Here is a 23,826-nt window from a genome sequence, read left to right on the forward strand (position 1 = left end):
CCAAGTGTCGTCTGGTCCGTTTTATCTTTCTCGATCCATGTGACTGCGTATGTATACCATCGAAATCGAGTTTAGGATATCCACACCTTGTCTGAGAATGTGGCTAACTCTGCACAGAGTGGTGGTTTTGATTACTACAGTCCCCGTCTACTTCAGTGCTCCTCCCTACAATTTTGGAGCAGGACAGCAAGGTTTAGTCTTCCTTAGCTCCTGCATTGGGAATGCTTTCGGTTCAATATTCTGCGGCTACGTCAATGACAAGGTTAGTCAATGGTCGACCCGTCGAAACAATGGTGTGTTCGAGCCAGAAATGCGACTACCTCCTGTTATTTTCCCAGCCGTACTTGTGCCTGTTGGGCTCATAATGTTCGGGGTTGGGGTCAACAATGGTATTCACTGGATTGTGCCGGTGATTGGAGTGGGCCTTGTCGGCATTGCACTCACTGGAATCGGCTCGATAATCCAACCTTATCTCATGGACAGCTACACGCCCGTACTCTTTGATTGTCTGGTGGTGAGTACCTTCAGTATCAATAGCTTGTCATGCGACAGCCTACTAATGCCTCTGGTAGACTTTCAACGGTTTCAAGAACCTTGTGTCGTTTGCGATAGGATTCGCAGTTGTTCCCTGGCTGGAACAGAATGGTGTTGTCACCGTGTTCTGTATTCTTGCTGCGCTGGTGTTGGCCATTGACGCAGCAGTTGTCACTATATACCTTTACGGGAAGAAACTCCGACAACGCGATTCTCGACTGAAGATATTCCTTTTCTGACAAGGTCACGATAATTTGTCATGATTACCGACATGATCACAGTATACAAAGGCGCTATCTCAGAAACTATAAGCAATTGAGGATAATCTGCAGTTGATCACAACTGATAGTCGAACAAGGCATTGAAGGACCGTGCGTTCAAGAATGTTAAATTTTGATCATTTCTGTCATTTCTAATTCATACCATACCAAAAGGACCTCGCTTTGCGATGGTGTAAGATTCTCTTGGAAGAAGTAATGCCAGGGAATCCAATGGATGCTCGAGGACTCTATTGAAAATCTCAGTTATCTTGCAACGTGAATCAGAGACGCAATTCAAGGCATCACAAATCCTCCGTTGACAGGAATGCAAGCACCTGTTATCCATCCACTCCTTTTCTCACACAGAAAAGCAATTAGATATGCAATTTCCGAGGGCTCAGCCATCCTTGGTCCCATCGGTGTCGCGTCAAGCATAGGTTGAATCTTTTCCAAAAACTTTGGGCCAGCATGATTAAAGCCATGTGTATTCGTGGGCCCTGGCTGTACCGCGTTTACAGTGCAGCGAAATCGTGGCCCCATCTCCCTGTAAGATAATTAGTCGTGACTGATTATAAGAGCTTCGACCACGCAACTGTTACTCACAATGCCCAGCATCGAGTAAAAGATTCCACCATAGATTTCGTACCGTTGTAAATGGTCGACCCTACGTATCCCTGGCGAGCGCCAACACTGCTCACGTTGACTATCCGACTCTCTTGGGCCAGGTGAGGCAACACTGCTTTAGTGAGGATCAACATACCCCTGACATTGAGGTTCACTTGGGAATCCCATTGATCCATTTCAACGTCGCCCAGAGGTCGCATTATAGCGATGCCGGCATTGTTAATTAAAATGTCCACTTTCCGGCCAGTCAGACGAAGAGTCTCATCCACGAGAACTTGAGGCCCATCGAGGGTAGATAGATCGGCCTCGATTGCTAAACACTGTTCAGCTGCCACGGCTTTGGTACTTTTAATTTGTGCTAGCACGTTCTCCGCATCACTCTTCTGATCAGGCCAGGGATAGTTTACAACGACAAGAGCTCCCCTGCGCAAATACTTTTAGTCTTTGTTTTGCAGTGCACGGGTAGTATTCACCTAGAAGCCAGCTCTATGCAAGTTGCAGCGCCAATCCCCCTGGCACTTCCACTCACGACTGCCAACTTTCCTTGCAAAGTTTGCTCGACTGCCATCTTACAAAATGCAATCTCTACCTTACTCCCATGCAGATGTTGCTCACACAGCGATTCATATACGTGGAGCGAATCTTTTAACGATGATTTTCGCCAAGCACCACCCAAACTCCGTATTGCTGTCGCCAGGATTCCCGAAAGCCATGTTCAAGCTTTCTCAATGAACTTCTATTGCCGGAGTCCGGGAAGACCACACTAGGCGCTGGAGCGGCCACCTTCAAGACCCGAAGTTCCTGGGGTGTTGGGAGTCGCCGGATACTCGGGTGCTGGTTACGGGACAGGCGGGGGATTTGAAGCTAGAAAGGCACTAACCCCAAGCCTTGGCGATGCCGGACGGCCCCCCGGTCGTGGCACATCTCAGACATCTTCTTGATTATCGCTTCGAGTCATGCGTGTCATGCGTGCATCGTACTCGAGAACGCGGGACTGCCATTTCACGTTGTTCACTCGAGCATCTGCCTAAAGATTCATCTGTTAAAGTCATCACGGCGGACCCCGGAGCCATGAATTTCACTGAGGATTCGTCCTGGCGGTATGCGCGGTATCATTGCTCAACATGCTCGCGCCCGTTTGACCGCAAAGACACTCTTGCAAGGCATATGCAGGTCCACAACCGACGAGACAATGCAGAGAAAACCCGGCGAAAAGCCTGTATCTCGTGTTGCCGATCAAAGACTCGTTGCAGTGGTGAGCGACCTAAGTGTGCATCATGTGCACGGCGCGGCATAGACTGCGTTTACGAAGGTCGCGCAAGAAATCAGCAACAGGCGGAAAGAAATCAGTTTTCACCGCCAACTAGGCAGCCTGACGAGGCTAGATCACTCTCTTGTGAGGGCGACTGCGCTAAGAATGTATCAATATTGAATTCCAACTCACCCATGCCACCTTCTCAATCCCCAGACAGCAGCCTTGCCCAAGTCTGTATACCTGCAGTCAGTGGCTCCTGTTATGTTGCAAACGAGGCTGCGACCTTGGATGCAACACCAGGTCTACAACCTCAAGCTCCCTTGGAGAACTTATTGTACACGACTTTTGATGACATGGATTTCAATTCGAATCTTGATTGGATGCTGGATGAGAGCGACACCGGCAATAACCTTTTCAGTCCATCCGACATTTTTGGTTACTCTGCTTCCAGTGACACCCAATGTTTTCAGTCATTCCTGATCTCGGCATCCCAGACAGCAGTCTCATCACCGAGGCACTTTGACGTTGTCGACAGTCATATGAACACTCCAGATCAAGCCCTGGGAGGGCTTCTAACACCTCAACCACAAGAGACTTGCTACACAGGGGACCCATGGCCCGTGGAAACACCGAGACCGCCGCAAAGACAGATTTCACTTCCGGCGCTGGGACCGCAGGGTTTTGCAAATCGCGCAATCACTCGCTTCTCATCAATAACGGCTGTGGACACAAGAACCTGGCATGGACTCCAAAAATGCCTCATGCTGCCATTTGAGCACAACAGGTTCCAATCCCTTGATATTGCGCAGTTCCCTGCGAAAGAAATGCTTGATGACTGTATTGACCTTTTTTTCGCACACTTTCATCCAATGCTCGATGTTGTCCACCAGCCCACATTCGATCCTTCAAAAGACTTGGTGGTCACATTGTCCATTATCAGTGTTGGTGCTTGCTACTCAGATTTTAGTGGTGCCAAACTGTTCTCCATTGCGCTATCGGAGTTGGTCCGAAAACTACTGGTCTTTATGGCTGAGTCAGACCGCCGATTTGTCCGAACTCGATCTTATGTTACTGCTCAACTCTTGCAAGGAACTCATGGTTACTGTAGTGGGAGCGAGCGGCTTTTTGAACTCAGCGAGTCATGCCGTGGTACCATCACTCATCATGCCAAGTGTATGGGGCTCTTTCGAGCTGATAATCCTGAGAATCCAAAGCCTGGAAAAACTCTTGACGAAACATGGAGAGCCTGGGTTGACGCGGAGGGTCTTCGCCGATTGGGCTGGGCCGTGTACAAATATGATGCTTCAGTAGCCTATCTACACAACAATCGGCCATTCTTGAGCACAGGCGATGTAAACCTGCCGCTACCAGCATCAGTTGAACACTGGGGTGCCGAGTCGGGTCAAGCATGGGCAGCACTCCACCCCTGGTCACAGGTGTGTCCTTCCAGCCCACGACTGCGTCCTACCATTCGATCCTTTTTCGACAACACGCAAAGGCCATTAGAGAATATTGTAGTTGAAGAACATATCTTCCTGATTACCCTGACTTTGGTTCGGATGCTGTGGACACTTAAGGAGATCCGCTCATCCCCTATTAACGACCTTGTGTCGCCTCCAGTGTACGACAATGGCCGTCAGACCCTTCTGCAAGCGCTTGACGGCATGATGGTGTCCGTTGTGCCTTTCTCAAAGCTCCATACCAAAGCGGAGATTGATCGTGTGGTGCATCGAATGCAACTCATCCATGTGGCTCATCTATATGGGGCAGGAGACTTGATGAACTGGCTCTGGCCATCCCTTCGGGACGGCCCGGAAGCAGAAAATGCCAGAGAGCGCATGAGACAATGGAGCAATGAAGACATGCAAAGAAGTCGAAATGTGGTATACCATTGTGCTCAGTTGCTGGGGTTGATCCGGCATTACCCGAATAATATGCCATTCGAGGTGTTCTTGATATTTCATGCCGGCGTGGTGCTTTCATGCATAGTGCCGCTACTCGAAGCCGAAATGTTTCGAGAACGAACAACTGTTCTGCATCTTGATCAACTTGACTCCGGAGATGAGCTTTTGTTCAAACGGCACGATGATTGGGTCAAAAACGGCGGCAATACTCAGCTATGCCTGACTGGTGTTCCTTCCTTATGCTCTGCAGGCGCTCGGCGAGCTATCCTCGATCAAACAGCTTTACTGCTGCGGCGCCAGAAGGTGTGGGGCATGGCACGTAATTTAACGAAGGTAGTCCTTTCTCTAGGAGCCCGAAGTGCAGAGATGCAAGCTCCAGAGGAGCAGTTGATTTGATGAAAGCTCTTCCTGTGGGATTTTGTTGCTCATCTGCAACCCCCACAATGCTTAAATTCATGCTACAGCCTTATTCATCGTCTATTCTTGGATCGTTCCAGGATATCACCATTCCATTCAGTACCTTTGGAATACCTCGTAGGGCGAGCTTTGCAAACGAGTTGGCGGGCTGTTGTGGCCTGAGCAGTTCTCCTTTGGTATGCAGAGAACTCAACCACTCGTGCTGTTGTGGGGTCATATTCGACTTGTCTACACTTAGTGTCACAATGATGCTCACTTCCATACAACTTCGCAAAAAGGCGTTCTTACGTTCTTCCCTTGCCTGGCCTTGCATTCCCGAGTCGACAATCCCTGGGGTCACGCAAAGGAATCTCACCTGGTCTTCCTCGGTGGGAAGACAACTGCATAAGCAATTCATGGCCGCCTTTGAGCATGCATACGGAACCCAGGATGGAAACGGCCGCAATGATACACCCGAAGATGTCATCAAAACCTGACCATTTACTCTTCGTAGGTACGGGAGAGCGAGCTGGATCTGGAAATTTCAATCATTAGCAAAGCTCTTTAAGTAGTGCTGAGCACTGGCTTCTACTACTCACAGCATGCACAAGTGCAAAAAAGTTTATGTCGAAGAGATTCTTCCATTCTGCTACTGCTGTTGCCTCGACACGACCAACCGGGCTCAACACGCCAGCATTTAGAATGAGGCAGTCAACTTTTCCCCTCCGGTTAAGAGCTGTTTCGACCGCCCTTTGACTCACTGATCGGTCCGAAACATCACCTTGGATGACTGTAAGCCTTTCCGAATGCAAGTCTATCAAGGCCTTGAGTTTTTCCGTGTTGACATCTATGGTAATGACCAGAGAAGTCGCTTCATCATCCAATAAGGTATTGGCAATAGCAAAGCCTATTCCGGCACCTGCACCTGTAACTATGCTAATCAATCGGTTGTGAGATACTTTCCTAGAAGTGCCAGGAGATACTCACATTACTTTGCCATTTGCACTATTGAAGCTGCCCAATGGCATTGAGGAGGAGGAGGCCATATTTCATCAGAAGGAGCAAAGAATCTTCTGTGAGCTCATTCAAGTATCTGCAGTATTAAAGAATCAATTCTGATCTTGCCTCAGTTAATCAAATACTGCCAGATGAAAAGTCGCCAGAGGCAAAATTATTGTAGCTTTATGTGTGAAGATAGTGCGGTCTAGAATGTGGAAACATATGCTTGTTTTTATTCCTAGTAAGCATCGCTGAAACGGAGTTGAGATCGAGTCAGTGGCTGCATGGGGACTCGTTCTGTGACAGGAGAGGTTACCGGACCTTCGAGCGGGACCTCCGTGCAATACTACGCGAGTGTTGAATTCAAGAGAGTACAACGTACGAAAAGAATGTGGAGCTAGAACCGTGAGCGGACTTCCATGCGGTGGTATCGGGCAAGAGACATGCTCCATATGAGCCCCAAACGAGAGCACAGGTTCTTTGTGATGGTTGGGAGACATTTTAGCACTCTCAAGACTGTGCCCTCTTGGAATGTCACATATACCATAATATGATCAAGAAGTAACCAGGATGGAACAAGATACGAACGGACTTGAAGTAGCCCAGGCCAGGGGATCCGATCAGCATCAGCCGAAACAACACCTATCCCAACACGAATCATTATTGGAGTTGCCACCGGCCCCAGAGCCAGGCACACCTTATATATCACAAACAATCTTGTGCCGGGTACCAGCTACCAAAGACTACGTATTGAATCATGTCGCTCTTCAGATCGAGTCTCCGGCGTCTTCATTGGCCTTCTACATCGACTTTCTCGGGATGAGCCTGATATTTGTTGTCAATACTGGACCATTTACTGCTTATTATCTTGGTTATCCCCAGAAGTCCGACGTGTCTCCAGCGGATATGGCTGCAGAAACAGGTGTAAGGTCAGGACTACTCGAACTCATTTCACTGCATGATAAAGTCGACGACACTCCGGAAACATCGCCGAGCAAGCGACGTGGTTTCGCCCATCTCGGCATCCGTGTGCCCGACGTGAGTGAGACCTTGAAGCTGGCCAAGGAGAAAGGTTGGAAGGTTATCAAGCATTTAGACAATGTCGAACCTTACGACATGCCTTTACCCGGAAAGATTCACGGAGCCTGGCAGGCCGGCTTTGACCAGACATTTGCGCAGATAGGATTTCTCGAAGATCCGGATGGGTGAGCATGCTAGTACGCCCCAATATGCAAAACTGAATGACTGACTCGTAGTAGGAATTCGATTGAGATTCTACCTAGGCAGCTCAAAAGATAAGCCAGACTTGCCATATTCTATAGATAGACAGTGCCTAGCTCGAACGACATAAGAAGGATGCATAGCAACAAGACTTACACCGCAACTTTGGAGAGCTAAAATGCTCTCTTGTACTTGAGACGAGTACACCGAAAATGGTACCAATCACGAAGCACTTCGAAACCCTTGTCGATGAGTCAGAATAGAACTATGTTAGTAGCCGCATGCCGAAGGAGGTATGGTAGATATTATGGAATAACTAGTTGTAAATCTCTAGTCTGGCGCCTTCTAGAGCAACGAGAGGGTCTCGGGGCTAATAATATCGAGCCACCACTCGGAATACCACAACCGCCTTGCTGCGTGTGATCGTAAACCACCTAGGGTCCGAGGGAAGTAGCGTGTCACAATGGGCGTACTATCACTCTCATAATTACCCTCCATCACTCCCACAATTACTCTACATCGACACTGCAAGCATTGTGACTACCGGATATCACTATGGGCAAGAAAGACAAGATCTTCTGGGAGGAAGATACTGTCATGGATATAGTGGTGACCAATAGGAAGGTTACATCTCGTGTGGGTTTGGAGTCCTTATAAAGACTAGGAGCTCGTCCACAAGAGTAGCGCACCGTTGAACCGCCTCGACACCACTAGCTTGAGCTCCTATAACAGCAACTCTCTTGCCGCTTGCGTTGATGCCTTTGTTCCGGAAGCTAGAATGGATAAGCTAGGCCTTGCAGGTGCTCAAGCCCTTGAACTCCGGAGTATAGCGTTTGGCAGCAGGTCCTGTACCACAACCTGCTTGTCTGATCTCGAACACTCTACCATCATCACAGGTGACGACCAAAAGGGCTCTGACTTCGAGATGTGGCCGAAGTGACAGTTGTGTCAAGCAGCATATCGTTGCGAAGGTCGAATGTTTTCGCAACGTGGTGCAAAGTATGCATGTAGCTCTGGTCCAGGGGGATACTCATCATCCATTCCCAGACTTCCAACCCTCTGGGGTGGAAAGATTGTAAACGGGGTATTGACTATCGACTTCGATACCAGGATATCGATTCCAGTGCCAGACACCACCAACATCGGATACAGGTTCGACCACTCTGGCCTTGCCACTCTTCAAGCTCTTCTCATTCTGTCACACTACGAGGCAGCAGAAGCACATGATTCTCGAGGTAAGCCGTAGCGGTATATCAAAGCTATTGGTGAGGCAGGTAAACACCCATGCTCTCGGCTTTCCAGGGTGGATATATTCAGGCAAGCATTTTCCAGAAATGATGTCCAAAAGCACAACATTCAGCTAACACTGCTGCAGGTATGGCAGTTCAGTTGGCACACGATCTCGCTCTCGAGGTTGATATTCAACTTGAGGCGTGGGCGGAGGGTGTATCTTCCATCTCGATAGCACGTCGATCCATCCTGTGCGCTACTACATCGTCATAAATGTACGCTGGCCACGTTCTTGTCCTTCCAGATTGTGTTATTGGCATTGCTAACAACTGTTGGACACCAACAGATTCTGGAGCTGGTCTCACCGGACGACCCTCGCATTTAAATAATCAATGGCTCGCCGAGTTATCTCCTGTCTTCAACCTGGGGACGTCTCGGGATAGTCACAGAGATGACTGGCCCAGTATAACAAACACTGGCAGTACAGTCTCCTCCACGGTCCCGTATTCTCATAGCCCTATGAAACATGCATGCAGCATTTTGACTCGCTTGTATGTTCGAGATACATTCTGCCTTGAGTGTGACTGACCTTTTTGATCAGCTACGACTACACAAAAATCACTGGTTTCCAAGAAATCTCGGTGATTGAAGACATGCTCGAAACCCTCGAAACGTGGTTCGAGTCCCTACAAGGACTCTTTAAGATTTCCATAGCCAAAAGCCAATCTACCGGTAGGCAAGTGAGCCCTTGGATACTTGACTTGCTGTAAGTGTCGCACAATCAGCCTCCATTTCAGCAACATAGTCTCAATTGCTGAGCGTTCTTCTATCTTGAAAGATTCGTCTTCTGATAATTTTGATCTAGTATGCTATCTGACACAGCAATTATCTTGCTTCTACGTCCGCTTCTACAGTATCAACCGAACGGGTCAACCGATCACACCTTGAGCAAAGGCCGAGATCCGCGGAAAATGTGCACAGCCGCAGCTGCCTCTATCCGCCATGAGCTAGAGCTTGATCGATCTAATTTTGGGCTTCGGCGACCGAGCGTCAACAGGGACTTTTATACTATCACAGCTGGGGCATTGCACTTGGAGAGCTTAAGCCTGGGCATGATCGACAGCCAAGCAGAGTCTCAGGCGCACTGTCTAGCTTGTATGCGCGCTCTCGGAGAGATGAGCCAAACCTTGACTTGTGCAGTCTGAGGCATCAATTTGCTCAATACCCTGCAGCGAGATTGGCGGAAGACTAGGTTTGAGCAATCACGACTAGAACAAAAGCATTAAACAATTCTAGAAACTGGATTATTATAGTTATGAGAGAGACATTTAACCTTTCATCTTTTGTGATAAACGAAAATTATATTTAGCGATATGGTACAATGTTAGGACATTAGAACGACATTAGAGTAGGACTACTTAACGTTTGCACGGTGGGTTCGAAGTTCGTCACAGCTTCTAACGACCAACACTTCGCCGATATCAATTTAGAGGTCAATCTGAAGCTTGTGGGCAAGAAGTCAGTAAGGACTAATAAGTCCCAAACCTCGTGTCTCTTCATCAGCAACACAGTGGATACTTACATCCCTAGTACAATGGCAATGAGACTTTGATGTATATTGCGCAGAGCCACCGCAGTCGTGTACTTGATCAGTCTAGCACGAACCTTGTAAAGGTAGCCGGAAATTCTTTCACTGGCTAACCTCCTTCCATTGAAATAATCATTTTGTATACATTTCATCTATTAAATGATTATGCTATAATACATTAGATAGTTGATGGTTGTTCTAACTGCTTGTATTCCAACCAGTTACCTCGGGCCTTGCCATTTCTCTCTCACGGCCAATTCAACATTTAGGAGGAAGACTCTGGTGCCTCCTTTGGCGCCTCCATATCAGCAGACTTCGCAACGTCTACTCCTTGCTCTTGAGTCTGGATGGTCTTCTCGTTGACACTGTCAAGTTCAGATGTTAGTTCAGACTCGTGACCTTCATGCTCCAACGTCTTCGCGGCGGTTGTATCTTTCAAGGTGTCCGTGATGAAGATCAGGTCAATCTCTTCTAGGGTTCGACCACGAGTCTCGGGACAGCAGAAATACACTGTCGTCAGGTCAGCACGCTGGCTTTCTACCATTTGAAGATAACGCTCACCGTAGGGTATGGCAATGAAGTTAAAGACCAAGAACCAAATCCAAGTCTTCCATCCAACACTCTTATCAGCAATTGCGATAGGTCCGGCAAAGACGGTGGTAAAAGCCCTGTGAATGTAAGCATAGGAAGCAAGCGCGCAGATTGGTAGCACTTACATGAGCCACTGGGACGACACGCTGAGAGCAAATCCAATATGACGGTATCGAAGGGGCATAATCTCAGAGGCATATACGTACTATCATAGTCAGTGTCTATCGCCGTGGTAGGAAAACTTGTACTTACGGTGACAGGACCCCAAGTCGGACCGAACACGGCGATCCAGATAAAAAGCATGGCGGCGGCGGCGGCACCAGTCTTTGTGCCTGGAGACGACAAGAGACCTGTAAAAGTCGCCATGAAAATGGTCTGGACTACAGCCCCGGTGATCAGCCATGTGCGGCGGCCAAATTTCTCCATGTAGTAGACGCCAAGGTAGTTGGTGATGGCAAGGACCGTGGTTGCTGTTCCGGCAAGCCCAGAAGATGTCAAGGGTTCCAGCCCGATGTAGACTTGGAAGATTGTCTGATAGGGTTCGTTAGTGTCCATCTCATGCGAACTCGTTCTCATCTTACTGTCATGTAGTAGAATATCATGTCGATACCCATGAGGTAAGCAATACCGATCAGGAGAACACCTGTGCGGATTCGGCGGGCCACTTGCATGCTGGAGCTGTCCCAGAAGAAGTCCATTACTTTCAAACTGGGAGCCGCAGCAAGTTCTAGTTCCAGGGCAGCAAGAATTTCCGCTTTGGCTTGTTGAACACGACCCTCGGTCAAGTCCATACCATAAACTTGCTCGAGAGTAGAATCGGCTTTCTCGACCTGACCTTTGGCGTAATAGTATCGAGGAGTTTCGGGCAGGCGCATGAAGGCTATCATGGTGGAGACACCCCAGAACGCTTGGAAAGCGACAGGAAACCTCCAAACTGCCTGAGTTCCATGGGCAAACACCATGCCAAAGTCACTGAAGTTGTCAGGCATCAGTGTCCAGCTTTGATATACGTAGGTCACTTACACCCAGTATGCCAGGGCAGTCCCAAGACTAGCAGCTGCAATCATTGCGTTGACACCTCTTCCACGAAGCTTTTTCTCAGTGGCAATCTCGGCCATGTAGACCGGAATCATCGAAGTAAGGAATCCGTTGCCAATGCCCTTGGACACGTTAGTTAATGCTCTGCCATGGTGAAGCCCTAACAACATACGATGAAGACTCTACCGGCGACTGCAGAGAAGTGTTAGCAAGACATTACAATGGAAGAAGATCGTAGCTCTTACTCAACTGTCCGTAGCTGTATGAAGATGCTGAGATAATGGTTCCAACAAGCTCGACAGCGTTGCCTAGCAAGATCCAGTTCTTCCGGCCGAGGTGAATACCGAAGAATGTAATGACCATGCAGCCAAACCACGAAGCAAGCAGGAATGTCGAAGTAATCATCGATATCTTGTACGTGTCTGTCGGATTCTGCGCAAGATTGTCAATCGACGATGCTTCCTTCAGCACGAGATTGCAACTTACCCCGACAGCGGACATGAATTCTGGTGTCAACAACACCCCCCCTAAAACACCAGCATCCCATCCGAATGTAATGAAACCTAAACTTCCCGCGAAGAGGGCATTGTAGTACAGTTTGGTTCCTTGGAGCACCATCTTGCCAGTAGCTGCATGCAAGATCTATTCGCGAGGAAAGCTGTTGTTTCACAGACGCAGACACGAGAGAGAAAAAACAGAAGTGAAAGAAAAGGTCAGGAAGGAATGTACTTGTGCAGATCTTTACTAGAGGAAGCTATTTCGATTGAATACTAGTGCTCAACGTTCCTTGACTACGAGGCCATGAGATCCTTTCCACGAAGAGGAAGCTATCTCGGTTGAATGCTAGTGCTCAAGACTATGAGGGGATGCCAGAAAGGGCCAGGTTCGCCTGATTCGCAATTCATTATGTTGATCTGGCTTGGGTGTTTGATATTAAGAAGCGGTGAAGACCTTACAGCTGTCGCTTCTCCACTAGCATGTCAATAGTGCTGTGTGCATAAGGGGTCTCCCGAGGTAGAGCGTGTCCTGGCGAAACGACGCGTGGCAGCTAGCAGTCTAGGACTGAAAACTTCGTGTGAAAACTCTGTGAAAGCATGTGCTCGAGTATAGTGGGCCAGGTACTTTACAATACCTGGCGGTGTCGGAGACTCGTGGTCTAACAGCTCATGTCGATCAGGGCTAACCGCGGGGACGCTTATTTCCGAGCCAACTGGATGCATCTCGGCATCGTTTGGGCACATCGTCGAAGCGAGTCAATGGGAAATTAGGAGAACCTGTACGGATACGAGTACGGGACTTCGTTCGGCGAAGCTCACAACGAGTCGCCACGACTGCTCCACAGTGCAGCGAGTGCTATTTATCAGTATAGCGAGCTAGTACATATGCTGGGCGATCGACAGGAGCCGTTCCGCGGATCCACATGCCGACTCTTCGTGCTTAAATGCCTAACTCGGGCGTTCCGGGATTCTTAAACTTTACAAGAGAAAGTGAATCGCGGCACTTGCATTAGCCAAGCAAGTGTGCTGTCCTAGAGTATTCCCGAGTCCTCCGTAACGTGATCAACATTCATGTTTCTCGAAGGTCCAAGAAAATGGTTCCCAGAGTATGTACTCCGTACGATCGCCTATCCCCCAAGGTGAACCCTTCCGACTTTTTGGGGTGAGCAAAAACAACCTGAAACAGCCCAAGAGTCGTTGATTTTTCTGAGATAAAACTTGGGCAAAGTGCGGAATTTCTACCACTTGTGCAAACTTCCCTCCTCATACGTAAACTGTGGGCAGTCAGGCCGCGAGAAGCGAGATCGCATCGATCGCCATGTTGGCAGTGTTGGTTCTGGGCTTGGTTTCCCTCGTTGCCTTTCCGTTCCTCTACCAGATCTTTCGATACCGATTTCTCCATCCGCTGTCAAAATTTCCCGGACCGTTTTGGGCCAGTGTGACGAGATTGTACACGTCGTACTACAATGTCAAAGGCATTGAGCACGACCACCTGCTTGATCTACACCGACAATATGGTAAGCATTATGGCTAAGGTGAAATCCAATCGCTAACATGTGGACTTCCTAAAGGCCCTGTGGTTAGACTCACGCCCACGCTGCTGTCAATCAGTGATGCCACAATGCTTCCTAAGGTATACAGCCGCTACGCCGACAAGAGCCAACATTACATAACTGGGAGCTTTGGAAAGACGGAAAGCGTATTCAACATGCAAAATCACAAGCAGCATGCTCAATTCCGCAAAGTGATCGCTGGCCCGGTATGTTTGGGAACTTTAAGGATTCTCGCAGACGCTAAACCAGTAATAGTACAGTTTCTCAAATGTCAAGAGGATGGAGCCTCTTGTCGATGCTAGAATAGAGGACTGGACTGAAAGAATGGTCGAGAAATTCGCCAATACCGGTTCCAAATTCGACTTTGCTCCTTGGGCTGTGTAAGATTAGCTTGACTTCGTGCTCGAGGGTGCCTGCTTACACTTGTAGTTACATGGCATACGATATCATCTCCGAGATAGGATTTGGTGCACCGTTTGGATTCATCGAGAAAGGAGAGGATGTTGCTGGCCTGATTAAAGGTTTTCATGATGGACTGCCCGCCTTTGGTATGATGGCTAGGTTGTATCCTTTCACGAACTGGGTCAAGTCAACCTGGGTAGGAGAGAAGTATCTCGTCGCAAAACCTGAGGACGAGAGCGGCATAGGAATTCTCATGCGCTTCCGGGACAAGTTGATCACTGAAAGGCTGGACATGATTTCCAAAGGAAAGGCACAGGGTCGAATTGATCTTCTACAAACGTGAGTTAGGACCTGTTCGGGCAGAGCATTCTGACGAAAACCAGATTCCTTGACGCGCGAGACGAAGACGGGAAGCCGATGGATATGAGTTGGATCAAGGCCGAGGTACTTCTGGTGCTCCTTGCTGGAGCTGATACCACCGGCACGGCATTTCAAGGTCTGATGCGAATGGTCATGTCTAACCCAGAAGTTTACAAGAAGATGATGGCGGAGATCGACGAGGCTACCAAAGCAGGACATCTCTCGAAGATGCCGCAGTACGAAGAAGTGACCAAGCACTGCCCGTACTACGTTGCTTGTGTGAAAGAAACCATGCGTCTCTATCCATCGGCGCCGAACATCTTCCCTCGATTGGTAGGTGCTGGTGGCTTGGAGATAGATGGCAAGTATATTCCTGAGGGAACAGAAGTCACGTGCAACCCATGGGTCGTTCACCGCGATACAAAAGTCTTCTCCCAGGACGCTAACGAGTTTCGTCCGGAACGCTGGCTCGAAGGCGCGGAGCGTGCTAAGGACTACGATAAGTATAACATGGGATTTGGCTATGGCCCCAGAGTGTGCCTTGGAAGAGACATTGCTCTCATGGAACTCTACAAAGCTCCTATTCATGTTAAACCCCCAACAAAACCCCCTCTTACGTGGACGAGACTGACCTTGGACACAGTTCTTCAGAACGTTTCAACCGGAAGTGCTGGATCCCGAAAACATGGGACAGTTTGTTGTAAGAGGTGGAGTGGCCTACTGGACAAATATGTGGTTGAAACTATCTCAACGCCTAAGTACTCTGTAAAGTATGCAGCTCCATACTCTCGATAGCTTTCTCATTCACATGTGCCTGAGCCCCTCGACGACCATAGTGGGAGGCCCGATCCTAACTTCGCATTAAAGATACGAGGATCTTCGCAATCACCGAATCGCTACATAAATTTTGGGCCCATGCTGGTTAGGAATGCCACCGATCCAAGGGCGCAGTGCACTGTGTCTCAAGTTCTTCGTATTTCGCCAGCTAAGCCTATATTGGAGCCCGAAAGAAATGGTTCGAATCGTTAAGGATCTACTGACCCGCCCATCGCAACGAACATGAACATGAAGAGATGAAGAAGTACTGTATGGAGGACAAAATGACATTCAACACTGATCGACAGGAGAAGGCGTTTTTTGGAGTGTAGTCCGATTTGATGGATACAACGCAGACTGACTCCACTACTGGTCGACGGTGCAGAACGGAATATTATTACGCAAACCGACTTGAAGGCCTGCTGGATTATGTAGAAGCACCCGCCCCAAGATCGACCGGATTGCTGTTACAGAATTTCACTATCATCATGTTCCATGCCTTAGCTTAACGGCGATTGGCAAAACCATTACTTCATTCGTAGACCCAATTCGCCCGGTTGCCCGCTTTCTGCTTAGCTTCTCAGCCTCTATTATACTAGCCGTTCGATCATGGCTCCTTTGCAATGGATTGCGACCTGACCCTAGCAGGGGTCGTTTGCAGGATCCAGACGGATCTTCTACCCGCGCCGACCCGAAAGGTGGCGCCTCAAAGCCTGGTCCAAAATACTCATTGTACCATACTACCATGCGTAATTAGTGGCACTCACTACTGGAACTGCATGAGCGGGGCAGGAAATGCGAGCCTTTCGACGCTTCACCCAGCAGTAAGACCTTGACTTTTCCAGGTAGCCCTGGAGACTCTTTCTCTGGACCCATGCCATTCAGGGACAAGCACCGCCCCTATGACGAGGGTAACCCTGCGCCTAATCTCCAGACGATGCGTCCAGTACGAATACTTGTGACACCGTAAGTCAAGAACGAGAGTCTCCAGCGTTCGGCACGCGTAGCCTTGCTTCGTCAAACTCCCTCCGAGCACTGGTACATACAGTTGCAAGGATGTTAAAACCCTCGTCGTCAAATAGCATGGAAAATCTCTTCGGCAATTGGTAAGGACGAGATGCACTGTAACTTGTAAGTCGCTCCGATGGATCTCATATGGAGAGACGAATATTGTACGGAATTGTCGTCGTCTGCATGCGAGGTTAGTTCGTGATATCCCCTGTGGTGTTTCCCCATATACAGGATACGATAGCTAACGTTTTGCCACGTCCTGAAGCAAAAGCGACAGGGTCCTAGAGAAGTAGATATAGCCAGAATCCTTCAGGACTGACTCTTTCTTACCTTTTCTTTTCTTTGTCTTGATCAGAGTTGCTTGTACACAGATATTTGCACAGAACGCGGATCCCAAGTGCCATCCGCTTGCAAAATGTCGGTCGTCCCCATCACACCACTGGGCCACACGGTCATCAACCTGGGCATCGCGTTCGGGATTTTGACTTTTATAGTCATTTCTCTCCGACTTCTCTCCAGAGCGTGGTGTAGCGGACGTATCTGGGTCGATGATGGTAAGTCGTCACATTGGTGTTTCGAGATCCGCCGCTGACCTTGTTTAGTACTCATCACCTGCGCTGCTGTGTGTCACAGCTCACTCTGCTCTTGTGGACTCACAACTGACTGGTTATATAGTTTTTGACATGGGCGTTCATGGTCACCAATATCCTAGGTATGGTCTTGATCCCGGAGTCGCCAACTAAATAGATACTAAGCTCAGACGCAGCCGTCAACCGTGGGGCCGGCCAACATCTTGATATTGTGCTCCAGGCAGGAGCCGAGAATTTGCTCATCTATTCAAAGGTACGCATCTATATATGTCCTGCTAGCAGGTTTTGACTCATGTATGCTAGATTGTCTATGTCTCGTCGATCTTCTATAACGCAAGTCTCGGTTTCATCAAAGCCTCCGTCTTGACACTATACGCACGATTAGGCGACAAACAACTGCGGTTGTTTTCTTTCATTGTCTTGGGCATCTGCGTTTGTTCAGCAACCGCCAATGTCCTCATCTGTATATTTCAATGTGCTCCGATCAAGGCCGCATGGGACACGTCGATTGTCAGCAAGACCTGTGTCAACATCAATGCCTTCTATCTAGCCAACGCAGCAACGAATATCTTCACTGATCTCTTGACCTATTTTCTGCCTGTCAGATTGGTCATGAAACTTCAGGTGCCGAGAAATCAGAAGATTGCCGTTGGTGTGATGCTGAGTTTGGGTCTTCTGTGAGTTCTCCCCCGAACCCTCCGAGGTTTCCTAGTCTTCCATGTCTTGCGTCAAGCATCAACAGGGTTTAGCCGCCTCAAAATCCGTCTGCTTCTAACATGTCGTCAGTGCTTGCATCTCATCCATTGTCCGCATCACTTTCCTACCAAACATGCTCAGTTCTCCCGACCCGACGTCCGTGATCGCCAAACCATACTACTGGTCCATCATTGAGATCAATGTCGGAGTTCTTGCTGCCTCACTCCCATCACTCAAGCCTCTCGCCAGGAGAGTCCTTCCGCGCCTGCTTGGTGACACCTCCATGAAGCCTACATACGGCCGTGAGAACAGCGACAGAAGCCGCGGCAACAGCTTCAACAAATTGGGCGGCGGGGATCAGAATGCATCTCAAACTTCCAGAGACATGTACGCCGAAAAAAGGGACATGAAAAGCCCCACCGCAGCTCACAATGGACGTGATGTCGAAATGTCCTACTTGGATACCTTGAGTGCTAGGAGCGGGGATGGACAGGCACAGCCAAGGCACAGCCACGAAAGTCAAGAATACATTGTCAAGAAGGCGGATAACGGTCAGATTGTTCGAACAGTAGAAATCAGCAGATCTGTCGAAGCCAAGGGCGGCTTCAATAGCCATTCTACGCGTCTTCACTCAGAGGTCTACCCTGGACAAGCTTGTTGAGTTGAACAGCATTGTCGACAACGCCTATAGTTCTGCCAGCTCGCAGACCGACCACACACCGGTACAGTAGTTTACGGGGCCAGCGAATGCATATAGGACTAAATCACTGTTGTTGGAAAGGAAAGCCACGAAAGTGCAGGCAACTGCACGAGGGAGGTTCGATGACACCGAAGTAATGAGAATATATCGGTGTTATCGTTGAGAAGGACGGAGCTCCGAAGACGGGTCATGGTCAAGTGTCCACAAACACAAAATGTATATATATTATTTGAAAAGGCAAATCATGTCATTCGTCAGAACGGCAATGAAATTGACGTGAATCTTCAGTCTCGGCTTTGACGAGCCATCTCACTGCTCGTTTTCATTCCTGTTGGCCATGCTGTCAGCCCTCAGGGTATAGCCAGCGATCTGAGTACCAACTCGGCATAGGCGGTATGCACGACTGAAACTTGCGTGCTGCAACAACGCAACGTTCACTATTCCAACATTGACGATCTCAATGCCCAACGGGAACATCCATTTACTTAGTACGGAGGTACAAGAGAGGTAATGCTGTACTTAGTTCGGGCCGATCTCGGTCTTTGAGAGCCAAATATCTAATTAGCACTCAACCCAGGCAAGAAGGGTCGAAGGCGACTCAGTTGGTTGGCTGGTACTGTATCAACACGCTGGGAAGCGAAACCCCTGCCTCGCTGGACTTTAAGCATTCATACCTCACCGGTTCTGCGGACTGACCACTTGTCTGGTTAAACTCCTGATGTCTCTCATCGCAAAGGATTCCACACCTTGCTCTTATTATCGTTGAGGCTTACATGAATAGGATTACTTCATGGGTCGGAGGTGGTGAAGATCCTCGGCCGGTTTTATCGGTGGAGTTCATTAACCTAAAATCAGACGGTCCCGAAGGCCGCTCCGTCGGGAAAGATTCAGCTTTTGTCCCTTCAGGACTGCCTTCATTTATTCCGGGCCACGTTTGCTGTTAATGAGGGAAAGAGCAGACACTTTTGGACCGTGTTGCGAGCATTACTATGAAGAGCAAGGCGGACATACTCTTCTCCTACGTGAGCTCTCCCCGACGTCGTTGTCAAATATCGACGAGCCCTTGAACAACCACCACGGGCAAGCGCAGCACCAGGATAGATTGAAATGTTTGAGCGTGCAACGTAGGACAGCGGCTGACCCCGCCTTCATGACCGCCATCATCGCCAGTCCGGCGGATCTATTCACGCCTTCCACTCACCTGCGGTCTGGGCCGTCGGTTTTGTGTTCAACCGGACAACCTGGCTAATATCGTTCTTAAGCCACTGGCTGACCGTTGCTGGCTCCTCATAGCCACAATATCGCGACATGCTATCAATATCGATAATCTGAGACGAGACGAGCTAGGGGGAGAGGAGGATGTTCACCGATCTAGACACGAGTCGCTACGTCTGCCACAGCGAAAGTGAAACGGACTCCCGGCCAACGAAGCGAGTCCATTGGGCAGGAGATGAAAATAACAACTTGACGGAATGGATGCGCCTGAGAAAGACGTGGTCGTGGGACTTTGAACAATTTCCCAAACGATCGGCAGCTGCGCTGGAATCGCGTTGATTTGTAGTCCTAACACCACAAGCAAAACTTTCCTGAAAATCTAGATCCGGGAAAAGGAGCCTAATTCAGAGGGCGTTGTGGAGTCTTAAGAGTCAAGGAACATTTATCTTTTTGATATTTATTTGTTTTTAACTGTCATAAAACGCCACATGGATTTTAACTTGTAGGCTTACGGTAGTTTTAAAAGGCTCACAAGCGGTCCAAGATCTTATGGTTCACCCTCAGTAGCTAGTCTTTATTGAATTATAAGGAAAAATTGGTCTAGATTCCTCAGTTTAAGGTCAAGTGCTCTGATCACTTCCCAAACTCGATCGAAGTCCTTCCTGTAGTCTTCCCATACGCCAGGTATTTGCGGGCTTAAGAGCCATACACAGGATCTGGCCTGTTCGGACGCATGCCGAGGACATGTTCAGCAAAAGGATGAGGTTATCATCATTGTGGTTGAATTGACAACCCGTCGTTATCAAATTTGGATTGCTGCAACGCCATAAGATGTAATGACGAAACTACCCAGCGCGTCTGGCCCGATTGACCGCTGGATATGACGAGAAATGCCTTGTCAGATAATCAGAATCCGTCTGTACCCGAGGTCGCTGCTTTATGAGTGCTTATTTGCTCCTCATACGTACATGACTTGATAAACGCTATAGGTATATATGTCAGGACTCACATCGCTTTGCATTGGCTACTCCCACTGTACGAGATTCAGAGCCTCCCTTCAATGTGCCCCGCTTTTGGAAAGCAGGGCTTAGAACGCTGATATCTGCCGCGAATCGCGGCATCATTGGGGGTTCGCCTCAAGACTCGGGAATGGACGAGCACTATATGATGTCTTTAAAAGCCGATACGGCATTGCAGAGCATCCAAGAGTATCATTTGTGTAGGTAAAGCTCGACACCTCAATCCTGCCGGCCGCGGAAATTCGATACGAAATCTTACGGTGATTTTGCGGGACATATGGGGCTCGTACCATCGACCGACGGCCAAGAGTAATTTCTTGTTACGCCACCCTCACGGTTGTGCAAACTTTGGCTGATGGCAACAACATTCCTACAGCCTTGCCACAGCAGCCGTGGCCACTCTGCTTCCACGGCTGGACTGATGGCCGCTTTATCATCGCTCAAGTTGCAGTCGGGGTCTCGGCTCACCGCCGGCTCTGATCGTTTCCAGCGGTCGAGCGCACCTTGGCAACCTTACGGAACGTGAGTTCGGGTATATCGCGATCCATAACAGCATGCTGAAGTTGCCTCAGACACAAGACAGAGACGGGGATGGCTCGTCAAGAGCTCAATGCCGCTGACAAAGCTGTTCGAAAGTCGTTCGTGCCAGAAGCAGAATCACTGGGTTGCAAGACCAAAGTTGACCAAATGGACAATATCCTCGCTGTCTGACCTGGGAAGAATTCAAGAGCACCTCCTATCGTGATAGGTTTGCACTTAGATGCCCAGCCCACCGACGGACAGTACGACGGGATACTTGGTGTGCTGTCGGGATTGGAGGTTCTACGCACCCTCCATGAAAATGCCCATCAAAGTGAAGGAAGTATTGGAGTCGTCAATTGGACCAAGTACGCGCCAACGTCCAGAAGTGAGTGCTCAAGCTAACCTTGTGGCTGTTCAGGTGAGGAAGGTGCTCGGTTCCCAATCGTAACCGTCTCTTCTGGTGTATGGTCTGGTACTGTTCCACTGGAAACCGCATGAGCCTGCCAGGAAGTGAGCTCAAGCCAGGATGACAACCGATACTTGCTTTCGTTACGGGTTGGCTCTCGGTCATCGCCTATTGCCTCTTCACGGCCAGCGCCACCGTGGTTTGTGCGCAGATTACGCCCGCAATCGCAGGGTTCTAGCATGATAACTATGTCGCATTGCAGTGGCAGATATACCTGATGTACATCTTGTGCCAGGCTCTAGCGACTGCTGTTGTCGTGCTCTTCCCCCGACAGCTGCAGAAGACGGAGATTGGACCCTTCCCGGTCAGCTTTTTTGGCTGCATAGTCTTCTTCATCACTGTACTCCGGCCAGTAACACCAAACAGCCAGCCAAAGTCGTGTTCACCGAGGTTACCAACGTTACTGGGTGGAGTGACGGCGTATCTTTCATCTTGGGGGTTGGGACGTGCATGTATGCGTACATTGCCACGGAGGGTGCATCCCATATCGCAGAAGTAGGTTTCGGTGGCCGCCAGAGGGCCAAGGGTTCCAAGCTGACAAGAAACAGGAAATTCCGAATCCGGGCAAAGGTGTCCCCAGAACAATGATGCTCAGTCTGGGAATATCAGCGGTTAGCGTCATCCCCTGGACTCTGGCGTTCCTCTTCTCGACCAATGATCTCGACGCTGTCGCATCTTCCACCTTCCCCATTTTCGAAGTCTATCAACAAGCGTTGAACAACCGCTCAGGTGCCACGTTCCTTGCCGTATGGCTTCTGGTCATCTACTTTGGTTCGGTTGTCAGTGTCGTCGCAGCCACAGGCCGTCTGACTTGGGCTTTTGCTCGCGACAACGGACTTCCATACTCACCTACCTTTGCAAGGCTCCACCCCACCCTCCAAATGTCCGTCAATGCGACGATTGCTTCGAGTATAGTCGTTGCCTGTTACGGTGCCATCTACGTTGGGTCCACAACAGCCTTTAACAGTTTCATTTCGATGTCGATCCTCTCACTCAATGTCACATATGCGATTCCGCAAGGCATCGTTGTCTTCCGGGGTCGAGATATGGTCCTTCCGCATGCAAGGCAGTTCAATCTGGGCAAGATTTTTGGGCCCTTCTGCAACATCTTCTGTGTGTGCTGGGTCTGCTTGTACACAGCATTGTTCTGCTTGCCAACATTTTTGCCCGCTGAGGTCGAGGACATGAATTATGTTTCTGTCGTTGTCGCCGGTTGTGCCCTAATCATTGTTATCATGTGGTTCTCTGGCAAGAGAAAGACATTTGTGGGACCGGTAAGTCAGATCCAGAATGATGAATCTTCATCCCTGTTGTGCGACCGTGAGAAGTGATACTAATGCACTTGACACAGATCATCAATATGGAACTCCTGGAGGCGGCTAAGATTCAACATGTTGACGCCGAAACTCAGGCAACAGTCTTGGCAGGTGAGAAAGAGCTCGAGAATTGATGATCACGGGCTGGAACAACTGTGCTATCGTATATTTTCATATCAACTCGACCTGCGAATAAAGGTGTTTTTCTCCAGACTAAGAAGGTTCTTAGTATTATCCTCGAATGCCATGCGTGAGGTTTTCAGACACTAAGTCTGGGTGGTGAAATGAAGAGTAAATGCCTCCTATCAAAGGTACAGCGGACTGGCTAATACGAGATTTGTTTCTTTTGCGTCGGTATTCAAGACAGAGATCGAAAACATGAACAATCCAATCAAATTGCAATGCTCCTATAGCATTACTAAAGTATGTCGTTGTTGTGTCTCTTGATATTCCTAGCACCGACGTTGATATCCAATTGCAAGCCTCTTCATTTGTTGTGCGGAGAGCGTTCGACAGTAGTCTTGGTCTAGTAGCACTGTAAGCCGTCAGCATACATACATAAATACCTCGAGGTGCTGGGGATATCATGGCCATTTGATCACCACCGGGCATAGTATTCATAAATGGACCGAGAAGAACACGAACATAAGCTCACAAGGAGAAATAATTAGATTTCAGTATGCCGAACGCCTGAAACAACAGTGAAGATGTCATCATATCCTCTGAATGTACCACATGAATTGAAGGAACCAATCATATCGAAGAATAGTGAAAGAATATACTGTTGATTAATACGGGAGATATTGACACTGACTTCCAATAAATCCCAATCATCAGCCTGGACCGATGTACGGTTTGACAAACCATGCCAATATTCGTGCGGCAACCAGGACCCAAATGGCTTCTCCTGTTTAGGGACAAGATCCCAATATGCTACCTAGACGAGAGAATGGTCGATTCATGTTTAATGAGTCGCCTATATCTTTGTATCAGAACGATTAAATTTCACCCGAGAATCGCGTA

General features: G+C 48.8%; 6 protein-coding genes across 6 annotated transcripts; 4 read left to right on the forward strand and 2 right to left on the reverse strand.

The window, feature by feature from the left end:
* Positions 1-2,864: 2,864 nt before the first annotated feature.
* On the forward strand, positions 2,865-4,973 carry PV06_10346 (uncharacterized protein; the record flags this gene model as incomplete). The annotated part of the gene is made up of 1 exon (XM_016411890.1): positions 2,865-4,973. The coding sequence occupies one exon, from the start codon at positions 2,865-2,867 to the stop codon at positions 4,971-4,973; it is 2,109 nt and encodes a 702-aa protein (XP_016257931.1).
* Positions 4,974-5,043: 70 nt separating this feature from the next.
* On the reverse strand, positions 5,044-6,019 carry PV06_10347 (uncharacterized protein; the record flags this gene model as incomplete). Its single annotated transcript, XM_016411891.1, has 4 exons — positions 5,044-5,222; positions 5,283-5,508; positions 5,573-5,909; positions 5,961-6,019. The coding sequence occupies 4 exons, from the start codon at positions 6,017-6,019 to the stop codon at positions 5,044-5,046; spliced, it is 801 nt and encodes a 266-aa protein (XP_016257932.1).
* A 523-nt stretch (positions 6,020-6,542) lies between these two features.
* On the forward strand, positions 6,543-9,628 carry PV06_10348 (uncharacterized protein; the record flags this gene model as incomplete). Its single annotated transcript, XM_016411892.1, has 6 exons — positions 6,543-7,177; positions 8,241-8,428; positions 8,569-8,637; positions 8,770-8,974; positions 9,025-9,189; positions 9,289-9,628. 6 exons carry the CDS (start codon positions 6,543-6,545, stop codon positions 9,626-9,628), a joined length of 1,602 nt encoding a protein of 533 aa, XP_016257933.1.
* Positions 9,629-10,195: 567 nt separating this feature from the next.
* PV06_10349 (uncharacterized protein) lies at positions 10,196-12,308 on the reverse strand. The gene is made up of 9 exons (XM_016411893.1): positions 12,127-12,308; positions 11,886-12,072; positions 11,813-11,832; positions 11,626-11,762; positions 11,184-11,574; positions 10,855-11,133; positions 10,728-10,807; positions 10,573-10,679; positions 10,196-10,521 (listed from the first exon to the last, which is right to left on the reverse strand). Exons 1-9 carry the CDS (start codon positions 12,256-12,258, stop codon positions 10,277-10,279), a joined length of 1,578 nt encoding a protein of 525 aa, XP_016257934.1. The 5' UTR covers positions 12,259-12,308; the 3' UTR covers positions 10,196-10,276.
* Positions 12,309-13,277: 969 nt separating this feature from the next.
* Positions 13,278-15,222, forward strand: PV06_10350 (uncharacterized protein). The gene is made up of 6 exons (XM_016411894.1): positions 13,278-13,654; positions 13,709-13,896; positions 13,946-14,070; positions 14,120-14,431; positions 14,476-15,040; positions 15,096-15,222. Exons 1-6 carry the CDS (start codon positions 13,456-13,458, stop codon positions 15,219-15,221), a joined length of 1,515 nt encoding a protein of 504 aa, XP_016257935.1. The 5' UTR covers positions 13,278-13,455; the 3' UTR covers position 15,222.
* Positions 15,223-20,920: 5,698 nt separating this feature from the next.
* PV06_10351 (uncharacterized protein) lies at positions 20,921-21,210 on the forward strand (the record flags this gene model as incomplete). Its single annotated transcript, XM_016411895.1, has 2 exons — positions 20,921-21,021; positions 21,072-21,210. 2 exons carry the CDS (start codon positions 20,921-20,923, stop codon positions 21,208-21,210), a joined length of 240 nt encoding a protein of 79 aa, XP_016257936.1.
* Positions 21,211-23,826: the final 2,616 nt, after the last annotated feature.

The sequence above is a fragment of the Exophiala oligosperma genome (assembly GCF_000835515.1).
Source record: "Exophiala oligosperma strain CBS 72588 unplaced genomic scaffold supercont1.12, whole genome shotgun sequence".
Classification (NCBI taxonomy): Eukaryota; Fungi; Ascomycota; class Eurotiomycetes; order Chaetothyriales; family Herpotrichiellaceae; genus Exophiala; species Exophiala oligosperma.